The sequence below is a fragment of the Polyodon spathula genome, chromosome 8 (genome assembly GCF_017654505.1).
Source record: "Polyodon spathula isolate WHYD16114869_AA chromosome 8, ASM1765450v1, whole genome shotgun sequence".
Taxonomy (NCBI): Eukaryota; Metazoa; Chordata; class Actinopteri; order Acipenseriformes; family Polyodontidae; genus Polyodon; species Polyodon spathula.
In genome coordinates this window covers 37,215,245-37,228,883 of record NC_054541.1, presented here as the reverse complement: position 1 = coordinate 37,228,883, position 13,639 = coordinate 37,215,245, and the positions used below count along the sequence as shown (strand labels likewise).

The window sequence follows — 13,639 nt, the reverse complement described above, 5'->3', positions numbered from 1 at the left end:
GCTGGAAATCCCCCTTACCAAATTAGAATGATGTTTTTGGTTGTAAAGAAACACAATGAACTAATCTCTGCTTCTGACTTATATGGGCCCTGTCTCAGCTTGCTGTGATGCTGCTGAGTGTGAATGCTGTTTTGGTGTGATTACCTCCAGAGACTGGCATGCCTGCTCTTCTTCAGCCTTTCTAGTTTTTCTGCAAGTTACACATACCTAGGACTCTTTGCTTTTGGTTTTAATTTTTGACGTGATGTCCCTTTTTTTGTGCTGACTCAAATTCTTCAAATTCTCAAAAAAGTGTTGATTTTGCTGAAGTGCTGAAGTTCACTTTGATTTTTGGATCGAGTCATTAAGAATAAGGAGCTGCTTTTTTATATTATCAATAAAACAGAATCATACCCTTATTTAAGTTACAAGAGAAAAAAAAACAAAAGGGGTCTTGTTTCACAATCAACGCTTTTCCAAGAGTTTACTTATGAGGGGTTGTCGGCTCAATGTAACTTTGAAGGGACACCACGTGACCAAAATTACAGCAGAGGTTTTACAAATGAATCATTTAACAACATGTTTTTCAAACACATACACACATGGTATACAAAGTAAATGTCATATAGAAAATAAAGCTTGTTGCAACACACGATTTACCCGTTTTGAATACTATTTGCATGTATTTTAAGAATTCAGTTTATCCATATATAGTTTAAACTAATTGCCTTAAGCTTTTGAAGCTCCAGTGTGTGTTGTTTTTGTACAAATACAAAATTAATTACAGTACCTCACATTGTGAAAGTCAACCCTAGGTAGAACCCTCCAGCTCATATGTTGTGTATCGCATTTTAATCCTATTCTATATATATATATATATATATATATATATATATATATATATATATATATATATATATATATATATTTAGTAAGATGGCAGGGAGGGGGTTAAAATCCTTCCCTGCAGAAAACATGTAAGAATGCACATCTGGGTGTTAATGGTTTAATTGTTTTATTGTTTAGTAATCCCCTGCACCTGGTGTTAATTGTAAATTAGAGCCAGGTGCAGGGTATTTAAAGAATGCAGCCAGTCTGTTCGGGGCTGCTGGTGTGTGAGGAGCCCGATTGTAGGTGTGCGCAATCGTAGTACAAGGTAGAGTGTGGAGACCTTGTGTGTACTGGAGCAGAATAAGAGATTGATCGCCAGGATCAACAGAATGACCGCTGCTCAACGGGAGCAGAATAAGAGATGGAGATTGGCACTAGGGCTGCCGGAACGGGAGTTGTGCGCAATCGTAGTACAAGGTGTGAAGACCTTGTGTGTACTTTCGTGTTGACAGGTAAACTGCTTAGCCGTCCTGTGTGAGGTAGATTACGGCTTGTGTTAGTCAGTGCTCCAAGAAGGAGCTAGGTGTTTGTTTTGTTTATTAAGTGTGCGTCAGCGCTGTTAAAATCCATTCCTGTTTCCTGGGTCTGTTCTTAAAGGGGCAACGAACCGTGACAGAGTTGCGAGAATCGTGTTACTATATATATATATATATATATATATATATATATATATATATATATATATATATATATACATTATATGTATATGTATGTACTATGTGTGTGTGTGTGTGTGTGTGTATATATGTATATATATATATATATATATATATATATATATATATATATATATATATATATATATATATATATATATATATATATATATATGTGTGTGTGTGTGTATATATAATGTGTGTGAATTTGATTAATAACATACTGTTCAAGCAGAACTGGATTTACATTGCCGTTGATGTTACTGTGTTTGTGGTGCTGTTTTGCTTTTGCCCATAGCTCATGGCCAGGTGCTTTCAAACCCCCAGCTTAATTACGATGATGATGCACTCTGGGAGAATCTGGTGCAGAGAAGGTTGTTACGTTGCTAAGGGCCCTCTTGACAACTTCATCTGCAGGTGACTGACTGCTTGTGACAGTTGCTGAGAGATTTAATTAGAAAAGCCTCTTAACAATGGCCCGGAGTCCTGCCTCTTTCAGGAACACAAGGTTAAACAGAGGTTACATAGAAGTGAACACTGGAGATCCTGAAGTGCAAAAGAAATTTATTCAAATGACCTACATTTTTCATTCTCTTTCTTAGTGACAGAGACATCTGTTTTTATTGGTCTACAGACCCGGCTATTATTAGAAATGCAGCCCAATTAATTGTTCTTGTCATTTAATATTTTTTTTAAAAAGTCTTAACAACTTAAAATGGAAACATTTTAAAATGAAAAACTAAACTCCGTTGATTCTGTCTTGGTAAGAGAATGAGGATTTGTGAAAGTACAATGGATATGACCTGAGTCAAAAAGAGATGTCAGGTTCAGTGGCCAAGAGTTGCATTACACAGTGAAGAACTTATCTTTAGCAGCAGAAAGGAGCAGCATCTGGCTGTGGTTGAGACTGAAAGATTCTGGCTGGGGCATCTCAAGCACAATGCAACGCTGATGTTCGGGCAAGTAAGGTGGGCTGAGTTAAATGGGGGATGGAGGGGATGATGCTGGAACACCAGAGTCACTGTCAAGCCCTCTTGAGGTGTCATGGGCTAGTCGACGAAACACAGAGGATGGAAGGTGCCCACTTGAAGACCCCCAGAGATGCACCATTTTTCCACTGGCTTTTACCATAGCAATGGAAGTAATTATTAGGGCGTCAAAATAGGTAGTGGGAGGATAGTGCTTGGCTTCTGGAATGCGACTACCACCAATTTGAGCATCTATGGATGACATGACAACAGTGAATGCAACAGTAGCCTGCACTAATCAGTTATTGGGCAAATTAACCAATAACATTGAATGGGCACAAACACAATTCAAGCACACTAAATCAAGTAGCATCTCTAGTGATTCATATTTCCATTTCATCACATGTGTGTGTATATATATATATATGATATATATATATATATATATATATATATATATATATATATATATATATATATATATATATATATATTAATATATAATATATATATATATAGATATATATAATATAATATAGATAATATATTACTGTACTAAGTGTGCCGAATCCATATACAACATGATGTATACTATTATGATGGTTTTAGGTTACTGTGGGAAGTGAAACTGAACACTGGATCCTCCGTCGGTATGACCCAGTCGACCCATAATTGATACCGACGGTATACTGGATAAGCAAAAGAACCAGTGTCGCTGGTCAATAATTTATTATCTTTATTAGCTGTTAAAAAGACTTCCTTTTGTAACTTAAAGCTTAAAGGTAGACTTGCTTTATAGGGTCAAATCAACATGTCAGCTATTTTGGAGCATACTGTTTCAATGACAATAGAGTTGCTACCATCTAGTGGTTTATAAAAGTTTGAATTTTGGATCAGCAAAACAAAAACATTAATAAAAATTGACCTAATTAAACTTAAATAACTCACTTTTTTAGTATCGATATTTACACACAGAGGACAGAATCTAAAAAAAATACATATGCAAAAAAGCAAAACAAATATTTGGGATTATAAATAAATAATTACATCTTAAGTTAATTAATACATGTCTAGGTTTATTTCAGACACCATTTAGGTTTGTATTTATCATTTGAATCATCTTTCCCGCATGTAACTGTTTAAAATTCCCAAAGACAGTCCTCATCGATTGTTTGTCCAGTGGCACTGAGAACTCCACTGTTTTCCCCCCGTAGATAGCAGCCATTGGGAGCCAAGATTGCTAGCAGATTGATGCCCCGGATTTCAATGCAGAAATTCAGAACGACATTCCCATCAGCTTTGAATGTATCGTTTTCTGTCATTGTCCAGAAATTACCATTTGACCCTGCATAAAAAACAACATTTATCACGTTATTGTTATTAAAAGGACTGGTTGAATGCCAGTGCAATAGCTGAACAGTTTGCAACACAGCACTGTTATGTTGTGGAACAGAGCATTGTTTTAATGTTGTTGTAGTGAATACACTGTTTCTTCAAAATACTGGACATAAAATTCAAAAATGATAGAATTCTATCATTGGGTATCTAGCAGCAGATTTGTCTACAGATTCACCTTTACCTTTAAAGTGGTAGAATCCATGCTTGCAGGGAATCAGACTGATCTGTTCAGGCTCTGGCAAGTTGCACTGCAAAACAGCATGGTGGATAGATTTACCAACATAGCCGTATTTACCACGCATCATCAAGAAGGGCCGATTTGCCAGCTGTACCACAAACTGTTCATTTGGCCCTAAAAAGTTACAAAAAATAAAAGGTTTAGTTAGGTGATGGCATACTAATTTAGGTTTCATTGCTCAGTCCAAATTCTACATTTAAGAGTACTGTACATAAAAAGTACATTGCCAGTATGAAAATCTTACCGACTTCAGGAGAACTGGCTGTGATAAGTCCAATTGGTTTAACTGTAAGGTACATTCCATTGGATGCTTGGAAGCACACTTTACCGTATCGCCACTCCACTTCAAACAAGGAATTGCTCTCATCCCCATCTCCATCTGCTATCACACTGTTACTCCCTCTCTAAGGCAAGACGGAAAAACATGTTCATAGGCCCTTGTTGTGGCTTATACAATAACCAATAATATTGACACCTGACACCTGTTGATCAGTCTGGGATTCCAACAACCCTGAAAGCAATTTACCAACTACAGCTGGTCTCTAACTCTGACACATGTTTGTCAGTCATATGCAGTGATCAGCTGAAAGAGATTTTACTTCTAGTAAACAGCCTATATATTACCAGGGGTTTGAAACTACTTAAAAGGATCACTAAACCAATCACAAGTCCATTAAGAATTATTGAAAGTGGCTGCTGGCATAACTTTACGAACAAGAGCTTCACATTCAATTTTCTTTGCTCTCTTACCACCTCCTTTTTTGGGGGGATGTTTGCTATCATTCTGGGTGGTGCTTGCTATATTTAACAGAGATCAACTGAAGCGACTTTAGAAGTAAGAGCCAGCAGCACCATCTAGCGATTAGCTCCAGGTTTCATTTTGTTTTGCTATCAATACACTGCTGCACACTAGATGATGCTGGAGCTTACAAACATAGACACAGTGGCTGATCTAGCCAACATTACATAAATCAACTGACACTAAACTAGAACTGAAGAGCAGCTGCTGTACTCATAGCCACAGTACCTTAACATAGCATAGGGTACAGTATAAAAATGTTATTTGACACTACTCACTCTTTAAATACCTCTTTTCTGATCTTAGTCATTGGGGCTATTGAAAAGTACCTAATATGGAACCATCATTAAGCTTCATTGGGTTTTCTACTGGTAAAACCAACAAAAGAAAAAATAAATAAATACGAAATGTTCATTACCAGGGTAAGGTATCTGCCTTTAGGAGTCTGAATCTTTACCAGCTCTGTCCTGGGGTTTACCTCCAACTCAAATAATGAGTGACTGTCAGGTTTATTTCTATTGGCATACACCTCAACACCTGTGGAAAAACATAAACATTGCTTTGAAGGCTGTTTACCAGATATTACTTATCTTGAAAGTCTGAACCCTGAGGCCTCCAGTCACGAACTTCCGAGTTGATATTTGTCCACTGAATAGGCATGCAGTTGACACTTCATGTGCATTTCAATCGAGTATTATCAGACTGTATCCATGCTGTAAATCTACTGTATTTAAGAATTACACGCATATGGGACATACAATGAAAATGACCCACAATTATAATATATGATGTTCACTATGGACAATTACATGTCAAATGTCTGGATACGTATGGCTGACGTTGCAATAAAGTAAAAAATTAATAAAATCATGGTTAGTGAGGTTCATAAGAACCCTTCTGATGTGAAAATGTAAATCTGCTCATTTGCAAATTGATGTTGCACTTTGCAGGCTGACCTACTCAGAGACCTTCCTTAGAGCTTTTTTTTCTGATTTGTTTTTCTAAAATCAGGACATTGCTATGGAATCACCTATCTTGTGATGCTGAGGCCACTGGTTACTAAAATATAATCTTCATTAGACCTAGAAGTCACAAGCTACAATCATAAATAAATATGCCACCATGAATGACCATGATTATGAATTTATGCTAATGAATGTCCATAACATGTTTTGACACACTTTGAGTCATTTTAGAAAAGAAAAAGACTAGAAAATGAATTATAAATAAACATTATAATTACCACAGGTAACTGTTGCATAGTTCTTATTCAGAGCCTTCAATGTGATTAAACAAGGGTTTCTCTTGATCACAAACCACTCATCTTTATTAATGTGGATATTTCCTGGTAATAAAGCTCCACTTCTCCCATGAGGGAACAAGCGACTTCCACAATCATCAAAAAAAGAAGCCAGGTACCCTGGTCTTAGATGAAAAGTTAAAGCTGTCTTTTCACTGGGCTTGCTAACCAGCTTTTTTACTGAAGACACATATAAACCATCACTTGTTCTCAGATGGTACTTCCCTTTGTCTTTGTCAAACAACATGACAAAACCACAGCGTTCATTAAAAGGGTAAGTGGCGCCTGCCCAAACTTGGTCTTCTTCTGGATCAGCCTGCAAATAAAGATGGCTCCTAATATTGAAGAAAACCACATGGGAATGGATGGCTATGCAGGGGGTCCAGAGGTGCTCATCTCTAACGTTTTCAGAGACACAGATGACATCTTCCCCATCAGCCTCTAAGTGAGTGCCAGTAGCTAAGGATTTAAAGCTCCATTTCCCATTAGGTTGGAATGTCAACAGAAACAGGTTTTGAGGTTCTGTACACGAAGCACCACAGCTTACCGATCCATCTAAATCAACCACAAGTCTCAACCCACGAGAGCCTTTGAGCGCCACCACTACCTGGCTTCCTCTGAAAGACTGAATCTCCACATCCCATATCTGCGAGATAGAGACACACACAAACAGTCTGTGTCACATATATGCACATAGGTGCAAGCAGATTCCACAATACATCACAATCAACTTTGTTTATGATAAATAAATAAGAAATATGTAAGTGTCTGGTTTCTGACAAAGCAGAGTACTCATAGTCTATAATAAATACTGCACATTGGTAGTCCTGTAACATATGCAGTACAGAATAACTCCCTACATTGTTGTAAACCGACAGACTTTGTAGGCACCGTGTTAAACCACCCAAGCAAAACAGCCTGTTACAAAACTTTGTTTGATAAATTAATTTCCATAAGAAAATGTACAGTATTATACCAAGCATATTCCACTTTTATTTTATTTTTTATCAAAACACTTCAGAAATCTATTTTCATCTGAAAAGTAATAAATGAAAATAAACATATTTAAAGGTTAGCCTAGTCTTTAATAATGCACCTGGTTTGTTCTCATCTCACATCCAGCAGCAGTGACACAGTTTGCATAATACTCTGAAGTCAGGTATTTACCCAGTGTGCTCACAATCCCTACTTTTAAAGTGTTGGTATTTGAATCAGGCATCTTTGGGTTGAAATATACAATAGTCAAGTCCTCAAACTCGTATTCTTAAAATCCAAATACTAAAAGCACCAGCAGAGAAAAATCAAAATACAACCATCACTATAGTGTAAGTCATGAGCTTTTTCAGATGTGATTTTACTAAACCATCACCTGGCTGATGTCATAAACCATGGGGATGACATCAGCTGGGTGATGGGTTAGTTACTTTGCTAGTCTTCATACCCAGTTAAAATAAGCTATTTGAGTTGTCATTTCGCTTAGATGTTTACAAACTATAAGTGTGAAATGCTAAATTAACAGGTGTTTTTCATTTTAAAACATAGGAGTAAATGTAAGGAGAATATGTCCCATTTAATGTAAAGCTGTCTATGAACTTGTCTGTCACTGACTCTGAGTGCTCTACAGGCAGTACACGGAGATTTAAACATCAGGACAGATATTACTTTAGATATATACAAATCTCTCATGATATTCAGAAAAAGAAAAATATTGGCATGGAGCCCAGTTCACGCATGTTTCATGGGAAGGAAAGGGACAGAGATTTTGACATAAATATCCTCAGGAGAAAAAGAAATGGAAAGTCTTATCAATGTCAATATTAAAAAGTTTAATAGCCTGATTCTTTTATAGCAAAAAACAAAAACAAACAAACAACAAATACAAAAACACAGTTTGTCAAAACCCTCCTCTATACAATAGAACGTTCTAATCTTAAACTGTGAAGGGATTTGTGATGATGTGGGGTGGGGGAAACAAGAGTTATAATTAAATGTCGATAAAAATGTCCAAAATAATAATAATAAAATAAATAATAATAAATATAATAATAATAATATGTTAAAATTAGTTAATTGCCCGTCTTTGTTGGAGCCCTGGGTGCTAAATAGAATTTTTTTCTCCAGCTGTCACTTGACAGCTAAAATGGCCCCTTAATGGACAATAAATAGGACTACTACAACGACTACGACTACTACGACTAATAATAATAAAACATATAATTACAGACTGTAAGAGGATATGAAATATTTAGTAATATGTCCATTTTATGAAGCTGAATAAAAAATAATTAACGTGAGACTATACTAAATTAATCCGGCAACAGGAAATGGGCACTCATATGCAAAAATATAATGATTCGAAAAGGAGTTCAGGTAGGTTTGAGACGAATAACATCAAAATGTGTTTTAAAAAAAAAAAAAAAACTGTTGGTGGGACTCGTCGTCTTCATCAGAACAAAAAAAAAAGAAGACTGCTCTGAGATTGATTACAGACGCCTGTTCTATGAATCAGTCAGTGTTTCTGTTGACTGGCCACTCACAAATGGCGGCGCCCTTGTTATAGCAATGTTTAGGCGAATGCTAATCGAAATTAAGTAGACATGGATGATGAATGGGAAGAAGAGGTGTGGGGAGACTTTATTATCAATCAATATATGCTTAAAACAATTATCTATATATCTGTTTAGTTCGGCAGGTTCGCCTTTTTATTTATTTATTTGTTTTTGTTTTTGTTTTGTTTTTTAAACCACCCCCGTAGAGAAAATTGCAGATCGGTTTCAGAAAGTTGTTTTCCAGCGCTCGTTATTTTTAAAAACTGTATTTATTTTTTAAGCACATATATATATATATATATATATATATATATATATATATATATATATATATATATATATATATATATATATATGTGTGTGTGTGTGTCTGTGTGTGTCTGTGTGTCTGTCCTGCGTTACCGAAATCTGAATTGCTCATTGGTTAATATCTTGGGTCAAATCACCATCCTAATATATTCGTATAACTATATGAATGAGACCCAGTTTTCTCGCTTTCGTACGCCAAAGTTTATTTGCAACCTTAGTCACTGCATTAATTATCATTTTCAGTAATATGGTTTAAATGTATGAACACTTATGGTTACTAATTAAAACGGGTGATGAAATAGCACCACCTCACCTTTATTACCAACAAATATTGTGTGTTTAGGACCAGCTTGTGGTGGTTGAGCTATCGGGAGTCATCAACTCGGACTATTTAACACAATGTGTGGACAAGTGCAAGATAGTGGTAAGGGTTTTCTTTTTTTTTTCTTTTTTTCCCATTTGTTAGTATGTGCTGAAACAGTTGTAAATTATGTTTATGAACACGTATAATTGGATAATACTGTAAACATATAGTATACAACATTTAGCAAAATTCTGAGAAAATAAAGTAATCATTAAAACTACAGTATATATTCAATTTATTGACGAAACAAATATATAGTTTATTGCTTTTTTTGTAGTTAATGAAACAGGGCAAACATCAGTTTTAAAGGTGCACTTAATACTGTCTGAAATTGCAAAATTAATATTATCAAAAAAAAGAAGTGAATTCAGAGTGTATACTGTACTCTACTCTTTTATATAAAAACAAAACCAGCCAACAGTATTTTTGTGTCTTTAGAGTGGTACATATTGTGAGTAGTTCAATACCCAGTGTATGTATCTTGCAATCTGTGAAGGCAGAAGAATTAAAACATTGTTTTCTTCCTTAATTTTATTTTTAGGGAATAGACACTGAGCAGCCTGTAATGCAAGTGGGCAGATATGTGTTTGCTGGAGAATATGAAGGTGATTTTTTATGTATTACATGCATAGGTCTCCCTTAATTTTGACCCAAATTTATTTCCCTGGGGAAGTTAAGACCAGATGCCAGTACATCAGCACCTTTACTTGGTTCAATTAAAAAAATATATATAAATACATTTTTTAAATAAAAACATTTTTCTTTTCCTTTATATTGTTACAACAATATTTTGACTTGTATTTTCATCTCTGTAACAGTTTGCCTTACCATTTTGTATCAACAGATGCTCTAGGAACATGTGTCATATTTGAAGAAAATGCAGATCACGGTATGAATCTCTTTTGTTGTTAATGTGTTCAATCATTGCTTAATAATGCATTCAAACAAATCTGATATCCCTACCAAGTCAGTGCAGGGTTAACGTGAAAACCATGGGCTGCTGTGAAAGATTGTGGTTTTAATCTGCTGCTGCTTCAGTTCCATTCCTCCTGGCCGATGTCACTGTTAGATGCAGTTCCATACTAATAAACACATACCTAATATTTAACAGTACATTATTTCCTAACAGAGGTCTTCTGTTTTAGATTTGGAGTCCGAAGTAAAGCCACAGTTAAAATATAAATGTCATACAGTGAAAAAACTGATGATGAAGCGGACATTCCTGTCTGAGAAGAAAGAAGGGGAGGAGGGCTCAGGTTAGTTAGATTTTAAATCTAGTTTTCAGTGTTTTAAGCTCACGTCAGACCTCTCTCAATATTGTCCTCAATGAACTACATACAATTATTTTTTACACAGGGGGCATAGAAGTACTCCAGTTAAGTGATGGAGATTTTTCAGGCCGCCCCAATATGATCTGCAGTTTTCTTCCGAAGTCCAAAGAAGTGGTGGGAGAATCCAGTGTTGTGACTGATGTAGATCCCACTGAAGTGCCACATCTCAGCTCTGGCTCTGAAGGTGAGGTCAGTGACTTGGAGCCTGTCGACCTCAGTCAAGAAACGAACTGCTCTGTAACTGACCCGGATACTTCAGCCTGCGAGCAACCTGAATCTGACACTGGCATAACAGATCCTGTTGTTGCATGTGATCCTCTAAAGTGACTGGCTTTCTGTTGCCACATACAGTACTTGAACAGATCAAAACAGTGTTAATGGGCAGTCACTCACACAGCTGACTAATGTGTTTTGTAAATGCCATTTATCACATTCTTTCCTGCATCTCTCTAGCAGTTAGACCAAATGTGTGTTGTAGTCAAGAGGGCACAGAATACTGATGCTTCACTGGGAATACAAAAGTTATTCTGGAGAACACTTTGCTGTAAAGTTTCTGCCCCATGATGGACTTGGTGGTGGTAGTCTATAGTTAAAAAAAAAAAAAAAAAAAAAAAAAAAAAAAGCTTACTGTAATAACATGGTAAAAAAAAATAAAGGAATTGTTTTGTTAAATTGTTGTTGAATGAATGTATTTCCTACCAAGTACAGTTATGTTGCATATTCTACAATTATAGCGTAAGAACAGTTTTTGAGTTTGAGAGGCTTTCAAGGAAGGACCCCCCCCCCCTGCTTCACAAGGAGTTTCACAGTACATACAGAAAAGGCATTTATAGAATTTGTATCCCTGGCACTAAATGGTGAATGTGATTTATTTCTATTAAGTTTTTTTTGTGTGTGTGTTTTCTCAAGCTGTAGGATCTAATGATAAATGTTAAGTTTGTAAATTTAATGTGTAGTTTTCTTCCAGTGTACAGTATTTTCAGTCCCTGATTTTGTGCAGCCTGCAGTATAATGAAAACGACCTTCAGTAATTTAGCTGGGTTTTGATAAGTTTGCAGCTTTGGACTCTTGTTACCCTGTTCAGTTGAGAATTGGAACAGACAATTATTGTTACCCGGATGGCAAATGCTTACAAGCAGCACATTCTCATAGAAAATGATATACATTTACAACACAGGAATTTACATTACCAACATTTCAAGCTCATGGCCTGCATTGAAGCCTCTTGCATCAGCATGACCACCTGCTTTGACCACTGTTGTTTATTGCTGTCATTTGCAACAAGGTATGCTATACTTTTACATAGCAATAACTGTATAAATAAGAATGTGGGTTTAATTGTAATACCTTTTGGATGTGTAAAAAAAATATAGTTAACTTTTTATTCCAAAGTAGTTCAGCAATTGATAGACGGATACAGTTCCATTGATAATGTCCTTGATGACTCGCAGAACACATGATTCATCTCCCTGCAGAACCAATATAAAATGAAGCACAAACGTTTTAGATCTAATGACATATATGACAACAGTTAGAATACACTTAAGCACAAATGTCTACTAGAGACTACTTTGCCAAAGAAGAGAAAAGTCAGCAGAAGGAAGTGTGTTTTCAATTCGTGTGGCTGTTCACTTACAGCTGTTTGTAACAGAAGCGTCGGGCCAATGTAACGACAAAGGGAGTTCAGTGGGTTCTAGCAGTAATACAAGATCAAGTACTGCCACATCTATTCTAAATGTTCAACTGCATTAATGTTTTAAATGATTACTGACAAGTGCTTTAAAATCTTGGTCACTTTTTGTGATTATATGATGAACTCAAAGAGCCAGTCTAGTCCTACTGTACATTTAAGAATTTCATTTTTTTTTTTTTTTTTTGTGAATAAAGCTTGATTTTGTCCTTCTACTGTTTTAGAAGCAATATACAGTAAATAAGGGATAATCTGATTAGTGTGTAAAAAGATATCAGATGGTCTGTAGTTATGCTTAAAAATATGTGCCATTGAGCCTATATAACTTTGATTGTTACAGAATCATATTTTAGGAGAATATGTATTTTTAGACATATTAGTTGAATGTATGTACACCGTATACTATCAACATCCACTCCTGAAATTACAGTTGATTTCATTTTAAACCAATGATTAATTGGCTACATTTGAATGCAGAATTGTGCACATTCTAGAAACTAGGGAGAAGGTCAGACAGTACTCAAGGCGATTGTTCAGTGGGTGTGGTGTGGTAGAGATTGCAACACCTGCTCAGACAGAGCACCAACAACTAATAGCAAATGATTCCAGGAACCATCAAGCTTTGACTGGAACATATGCAAATGAGCACAATCATCAAACTAGTTTGCATAGTTATCTTTCCTATGTTATACTACTAGAGTGGTCTGCTGTTTTAAGTGGAGTTATCTTTCCTATGCTATACTACTAGAGTGGTCTGCTGTTTTAAGTGGAGTTATATTTCCTATGCTATACTACTAGAGTGGTCTACTGTTTTAAGTGGAGTTATATTTCCTAGACCTGTATTTTTAAAATAAAGTAACATTTAAAACTTTTCAAAATAATTATTGCATTTCTCTTTACTTCTCTTTACTATATATATATATATATATATATATATATATATATATATATATATATATATATATATATATATATATATAGCAACAACAATAAAATAAGCTTTGGTACTCAATGTAAAACCCCAAAAATAGGCTGTCACGTGATTGTGGCTAATAACAAATTATGGATTACTTTTCACAAGTTTTTACAAAGGAAGATACTGACAACATGCCCCACATGTCATCCAGTTCCTATCCAGTTTTAAATAACTTTAGCATAACTGAGGCA

At 35.5% G+C, this 13,639-nt stretch overlaps 2 protein-coding genes across 3 annotated transcripts; one reads left to right on the top strand and one right to left on the bottom strand.

The window, feature by feature from the left end:
- Positions 1–3,633: 3,633 nt before the first annotated feature.
- Positions 3,634–7,448, bottom strand: LOC121319130 (fascin-3-like). Its single transcript, XM_041256312.1, has 6 exons — positions 7,326–7,448; positions 6,173–6,875; positions 5,348–5,466; positions 4,375–4,534; positions 4,074–4,244; positions 3,634–3,839 (listed from the first exon to the last, which is right to left on the bottom strand). Exons 1-6 carry the CDS (start codon positions 7,446–7,448, stop codon positions 3,634–3,636), a joined length of 1,482 nt encoding a protein of 493 aa, XP_041112246.1.
- Positions 7,449–8,354: 906 nt separating this feature from the next.
- LOC121319900 (general transcription factor 3C polypeptide 6-like) lies at positions 8,355–12,631 on the top strand. 2 transcript variants are annotated; one of them, XM_041257844.1, is made up of 6 exons: positions 8,355–8,599; positions 9,431–9,511; positions 9,993–10,056; positions 10,296–10,340; positions 10,597–10,707; positions 10,808–12,631. In XM_041257844.1, exons 1-6 carry the CDS (start codon positions 8,579–8,581, stop codon positions 11,107–11,109), a joined length of 624 nt encoding a protein of 207 aa, XP_041113778.1. In that variant the 5' UTR covers positions 8,355–8,578; the 3' UTR covers positions 11,110–12,631. The 2 variants fall into 2 exon arrangements, with proteins under 2 accessions (XP_041113778.1, XP_041113777.1); XM_041257843.1 differs by lacking the exon at positions 8,355–8,599 and adding an exon at positions 8,678–8,850 and having other exon boundaries at positions 10,808–12,630.
- The last annotated feature ends 1,008 nt before the right edge of the window (positions 12,632–13,639 follow it).